This window comes from Macrobrachium rosenbergii, chromosome 56 (genome assembly GCF_040412425.1).
Source record: "Macrobrachium rosenbergii isolate ZJJX-2024 chromosome 56, ASM4041242v1, whole genome shotgun sequence".
Taxonomy (NCBI): Eukaryota; Metazoa; Arthropoda; class Malacostraca; order Decapoda; family Palaemonidae; genus Macrobrachium; species Macrobrachium rosenbergii.
This window is the reverse complement of record NC_089796.1, coordinates 21,422,168-21,429,008: the sequence shown is the minus strand read 5'-3', so window position 1 is coordinate 21,429,008 and position 6,841 is coordinate 21,422,168. Positions and strand designations below refer to the sequence as shown.

At 36.7% G+C, this 6,841-nt stretch overlaps 1 protein-coding gene across 2 annotated transcripts in view; it reads left to right on the top strand.

The window, feature by feature from the left end:
* The first annotated feature begins 1,023 nt into the window (after positions 1–1,023).
* The window catches only part of LOC136836467 (tubulin beta-4B chain-like), a 36,225-nt gene continuing 30,407 nt past the window's right edge, over positions 1,024–6,841 (top strand). The window contains exon 1 of one of the 2 annotated variants that reach the window (XM_067100733.1): positions 1,024–1,192. In XM_067100733.1, the coding sequence (XP_066956834.1) occupies positions 1,136–1,192 (57 nt within the window). In that variant the 5' untranslated portion in view covers positions 1,024–1,135. The remainder of the gene's footprint in view (positions 1,193–6,841) is intronic. The other variant, XM_067100732.1, reaches the window with a different exon arrangement.

Sequence of the window (6,841 nt, the reverse complement as noted above, 5' to 3'; positions counted from 1 at the left end):
TGAATAAGATTAACAAGAGAGGAAATCAAGTACAACTAATGACGACCAGCAGAAATTTCTACGGTAATTTGCTTTTTATAAACGCAAAAACACTAACTCTTATAATATAAAAAAGACAGACGGATAGAGAGAGAGAGGAGAGAGAGAGAGAGAGAGAGAGAGAGAGAGAGAGATCTGCTACTGTTAAAAACAGGCCTAGGCATCTGCCTCTTGAATAAGTTTTAGTCACTGGTGCTTCTGCCATCTTAAGATGATTAATCTCTCTCTCTCTCTCTCTCTCTCTCTCTCTCTCTCTCTCTCTCTCTCTCTTCGACAATTTGGAGGTGTAGCATAATTTTCTCAATTTCTCTATAGATAAGATAAATTTTTTCAATGTTTTCTTTTATTAATTTTTGTTGCTTGACATTTTCCACTTTATATTAAGGAAAAAAAACGTCACATCACTTCTGATCAGCCTAATTGACTTTTACGCCGACAGTGTCATACTACATTTATATTATGGTTGAAATAACGGCTAATAAATCCCTTTTCTCATACCATGGTGACATTAAATCAATTTCAAGGAAAGAGACGATGAGTTCTAGTGCTTTGAAAGAAAGAATAGCGTAGATAAGCGCCAAACCACTTTTCAAGAATAAATGTTTAAAAAAGACCATGTTTTACCCTCCACCTTGGTAACTTTTTCTGAAAGTTTAAAAGTTTCTGATTAGCGGAAAGAATTCCAGGTGTGGTCTAATCTCGAATATACTGCATTCAGGCCACCACCGATTACGTGTTTGACGTCGTTGAGGTGATGCATTTATTAAAATTATTAATAAAAGGTATAGAATTTAGAAAAGTTTCATTACCATTATCAAAATATCTTCAGATGCTAATTCGTTGCTGAAAGTCATCCAAAATTCAAGGGCAGAGGGCAAAATAGAAAATTAATTCTTTTGGACTAACCGTCAACCACCAAATATTTCGTGGTGGCCTGGCGGCGCAGTGGATGTCTGAGTTACGGCATGAATTACCCAGCATTCAGGCACCGGACGTTGAAGACTGAAAAGCAGCTCGTCCGTCCATTTAACCGGTGAATTTGTTTGTATTGTTCTGGTGCCGTTTTCTTCGTTAGATACAAAAAGATACACACAAGATGCGTGAAATCGTTCACATTCAGGCTGGGCAGTGCGGCAACCAGATCGGTTCTAAGGTATTTGCGTTGATCGTTTGCTTTTCATTTAATAGGCATTAGGTGTGTTAGAACTTTTCAAAGTTACAAAACAAACTGGAAAATAGGTTGAGTTTTCATTGTGTTGTGCATTTTTTCTCTCATATATCAAGTGATACTCACACCTGCATAGAAACAAACTGCACATACAAATAAGAATTCACAAGTTACATGTATTGCATCATTAATACTTAATGCATTTGAGGCCCCGTGCTTAATGCGGCGTTAGATGCGATGATATTGATGACAATAATGATGACGATTTAATTAAAGACCATGCTTAAGGTGCAAAGACTTTGAAGTGCCTTTTCATTTCAGTCATTCAGTAAATCAGTATATATAGTATATATATATATATATATATATATATATATATATATATATATATATATATATATATATATATATATATATATATATATATATACTGTATATATACTGTATTTGCATAGACAGCTTCAGCCATTGACCAAGGACTATCCGCCTGGTATTGATTATTCTAACTGTGCATTATTTATGAGCGTTTTACTCTCGTGGAGTCTGTTATGAGGGTTATATCCCAAGGCTTTTGTGTGAATGGTAGATTCTTAAACAGTACAGCAACAATACATTCATTTATGTGTGTATGTGTCTGATGTTATGAACAGCTTCTGAAGAATTTTGACTCAGAAAGAATCATACTGGTGTATATAATGCTCTCTCTCTCTCTCTCTCTAACACACACCTCACACACATTTCATAGAGAATATTGTAGGACACATGCTTACGCCTTTTTTCCGTTTTACTGTAAACTGCTCTTAAGATTGTAGCTTTTATTACTACCTGACACTGTCATCTTAACCAGGCAAACTAACCCATTATTTTTTGTGCCACAATCCTCAAAACTTGTTATTTTTCGAGATAAGCTGTGATTCAAGTTGGTGAACTTGATGGTTACGTTCGTTTGATCAACATTGTCACGCGTGCCACAAGATTTCGGAGTCCTTGAGTTCTGTTAGTTAAACGCGCTACTTTGAAATTGTCGCGTGATTTTAAGGGTCTTTAGACTCTTGAATATATCTGAAAAAATTCAGAATATTCGTAGAGAAAACATCATTAAAATTCATTATTTGACATCTGTGTCTGATGGCATTATTCATCACCGTGTCAAAAAAAGAGAGAATTTAGAGCTGACAAAGATACTGACAGATGCGCATTCAGTATCTACTGTGCATTTCAGAGCCGTGTCTAATAGATTTTCGTCGATAACATCATTACAAAGCATCGGATATGGATCGTATTTTGGAAATAGCAATTTGAAGCCACAGCCTAATTGGCAAAAATATGCAGTGATGTCTAGTGTGGATAATTAAGGCACTTATCAGAGTAAATCAAAGAAATTGAAAGGGAAATTTGGCTAAATATAGTAAGCACCCAAAGAGAGGCTAGTTGTGACGTATCTATGACATCAGACGTAATAGCAGATTTCCCAGTAGTAGGATAATGATCGTAGAAACACAAATATTTGACCCTCTTGTACAATAAGCAATACCTTGAGGAGGATATGCGATAATTATCGAAATTTTATTTTCTCTCCTTTCCGTAGAAAGTTCTTCACGGCGGTCTGCCTAAGTTCTTCATTGACGGGCCGATATCATACTAGGCTAGCACTCTGCTGGGCCCGCGTTCGACTCTGTACGCCGGCCAATGAAGAATTAGAGGAATTTTTTCTGGTGATAGAAATTCATTTCTCAGTATAACGGGTTCGGATTCCACAATAAGTTGTAGGTCCTGCTGCTAGGTAACCAGCTGGGTTTAGCCACGTAAAATAAGTCTAATCATTCGGGCTACATCCTTAGGAGAGCTGTTAATCAGCCCAGTGGTCTGCTAAACTAAGGTATACTTATGGTCTGCTCAAATTTCAGGACCTTGATTCACATAAGGCTGGCTTAATCTTAAACAAACAACAAAATTTTTATGTTACAAATATTTCTTTTTTATTATTTCATATTTCCTTCAATTTCAATCAAGTTCAGTATAATCAATGGAATAGTGGATTATACAATTTAGAGAATGGCTCAAGCCCTTGACTGTGAGTTACGAGTATCATTCAGCACTACAATTTAGTAATGATTAAATGAAATTATATATATATATATATATATATATATATATATAATATAATATATATATATATATATATATATACTATAATATATATATAGAAATAATCAACACACAATCACGTGTGGAATCTAGTTCTGATCATCAGATCAGAATTGGTCTGCCTTAATTGAAAGGGCCATACTAACAGGGGCCAACAACTTTTAGACTTGTATGGCCTAGTGGGCAGCGCCCCTTGCCTTCAATTGAAAGACTGGGTCTGATCCTGATGTGAGTCAGAAATTTATATATATATATATATATATATATATATATATATATATATATATATATATATATATATATATATATATATATATATATATATATATATATATATGATAAACGATGTAAATGAAATAATGAAAATTGAAAGAATGAGTAGTCCAAATCCATAAAAAAATTAATAGATAAAACTGGGAATACATAGACACTGATAACCACTCAGCAACTCTACACCAAACATTAGTGTCATTTTCAAGAAATGAATCAAACGCAAAGGAACAACAAACTGACACAGAGGCACAAATAAAATAATGAAGGGGGAGAAAAAATGTAACAAGCACTGTGGATTTATTATGTGACTGATCATGCATTATGAAGTTAAGGTTAGACACTTGGTGATATGTTACATCTGTTTAGCAGGACTAAGCAGGTACACGTGAACTGAACTTTGAGGAGACAAATATGAAGCAACAGAAACTTCAGGGCAACAATGTTTTTTATAGAGCTTTACTGTAAGACTATTGGTGCCTGGCCTTTCAAGAAACGTGAATTATGAAGGAAACTTGAATTGCGCTATGGAACTGCATTACACAATTAATATTCTCATTTGATGCCTCATTCCATTATTGTACTGTACTTAGAGACATGATTCACTGGAAAGATGAGAGAGAGAGAGAGATAGAGAGAGAGAGAGAGAGAGAGAGAGAGAGAGAGAGAGAGAGAATGAAGGGTGGGAGTTTGAGAGTGTGGAACAATTTAAGAATTCCATATACTACTACTGTTACTACTACAACCAACACTTGAGTCTTCATTTCTGAAGTGTATGGGCGGGGTGTCTAGTAAAGTACGTCATTGTACAGTATCAGTGAGTGGGAGGGCCTTCAGTAAAGATGCATTACTAGCCTCTATCTACGAGCCCGCTAGATTTAGCTAAGTTTCCCTTTAAATTCTTTGATTTACTCTGATAAGTGCCTTAATTATCGACATTAGATAGTTACCCTGTGGCTTCAAATAGTTATTTCCAAAATACGATCCATATCCGATGCTTTGGTAAGATTTTATCGATGAAAATCAGTTAGACACGGCCTGAAATCCACAGTAGTAATGGTGTTTGCAGTCTTGATTCAAAGTAAGCGGGTTAGTTAAAGCCAAGCTGTCACGCTAATCATGTTGCCATATCCTTTTTTTTTCACTGCAACCTTGAAGAACGCTATCCCCGGCGAGTAAGGATGGTTGGCTAGGTAAAGCGGGCCTAATGCCAGCATGGACCCTTACGTAATGGCGTCCCGTGAATGATGGTAAGGCATTAAAGTGAATAGGAAGTCTGGTGTAGACCGCTATTCCGCCTAACTAACCGAGACCATCTCTCTTCTCTCTCTCTCTCTCTCTTCTCTCTCTCTCTCTCTCTCTCGTTTTTCCTAATTTTATAATCTTGCATCAGAACAAGGCTGGATAAAGACCTTTTGTGTCCCGTCTCATCTTCCTTTTCCATGTATTTGTTTTATTTATAGTAAGTCTCTTCGTTGCCGTATATTTCGAAATATCAACCCATACTCAGATGAAAGCTATTGTTTTCCAATGACGTCGTCCTTTGCCATATAAATAGTTAAGTAAAAAAGAAATAAGTAAGCCCACGACCGTCCATGTTGAATCGGGTAAAACTGATTAGATAGGAAATGATTCCTGGCATATGTTGGAAACTTATTTGACGGCTCTAAATCTAAGGCCACAGATAACAATCTGAATTGTAGGAGAAGGATATTGAGGATATTTTTCAGTACCTACAGAGAGAGAGAGAGAGAGAGAGAGAGAGAGAGAGAGAGAGAGAGAGAGAGAGAGAGAGAGTTATATTGAAAAGTATATTTAGTGAGTTTACGATACCACCACGGACGTTCCCACTACTGCTACTACTACTACTATTACTACTACAACTACTACATGAAAGGCAATTGAGCTACCAAGTGAATCACAAACGGCCACCGTAGTTCAGTTGGCAGCGACCCTTTCCTTTGATTCGAGAATCTTGGGTTCGATCTCGTTTTAAGGAAGACCTTTGTTTTTATTGCACGCGTGATCGTGTCTTGAGTTCCATTGTCATTATCATTATAATACAGTTACAAAATAAAAGAGAACCAGGGATAATAAAAGACCCTCCCATTAAACAGCAAAGAAGCACAAACCCACCGCTGCTTGTTAAGCAAGAACCTTAAAAAAAAAAAAAAAAGAGGCCCGTGGCGCAACAGCATTGCGCCTCATTATACAGCTCTATAACTGCGCTTGGCACTATCTTGGAGCGCTGCGTTAATCTATTGCTGGTTCATGGTCACAAGTCCCTCTCCATGTTTTCTGACCTTGAAATATTGCTTTAGTAAGTTTTATTAAAGTTTTTATCAATATCTTGATGTGCGTTTAATTGCTTGAGTTTAACGGTTCTGTGACTTTTTCTCCCTGCTGTTCTGGGCTAGAAAAGAGCTGAAGGTTGACTGGTTGGTCATATTTCTTAAAATATGCCCGTTCTTCAACAGGCACTTGCATTGTGTAAAGGTTTTCTGTTGTCATTGTTTTATTTCCACATGTTTCTGAACATTAAGACTGTCATGCGCTTTTGTATTCCATTCAAGATTCGTTTTGTATTTATCCTTAGAAATAGAAAACCCTTCTTCCTTCCTCTCCTTAGTTTTCTCATTATGATCATTTCAATTTTTCTTACCTTTGTTTCTCTTTGAATAGTCGTGATGTCTTATATTTATTCGGCGTCCGTAAATCGTCACTTTATTTTCTCTTCCCTCTTCCTTTTTATTCTTCTCTTCTCCTTTCCTTTCCCATCTGTCCCCTCCCATTCCTTCTTTGTTTATTGTTCTTTCTCATTTTCTTTTCCTTCTTCATCCTTCCTGCTATTCCTCTCATTTTACTTTTCCTCCTTCCTGTTCCTCATTTTAATTTTTTATATTATTTTCTCTTACTTCCTCTTCCTCCTTTCTTGTCTTCTCCCAACTCCTTTCACCTCTCCTCCCTCCACTCCCCTCCCCCTTTTCTTCCCCCCACCCTGCCCCCAAACTCCCACCCCTGCCATTATCATCATCAGCCTCTTGATAAATCTGGTCTCATTCCGCCGTCTATCATTCCCATTGTCATATCGTAGCAAGAATGACCGTAATGTCGTCTAATTAGCCGTAATACCGCATTATTGATAACGGCATTAATGACCCTCCCATTATCCTCTTTGATTAAAGTTAATTGCTTTTTGTATTGTGAACTCATTTC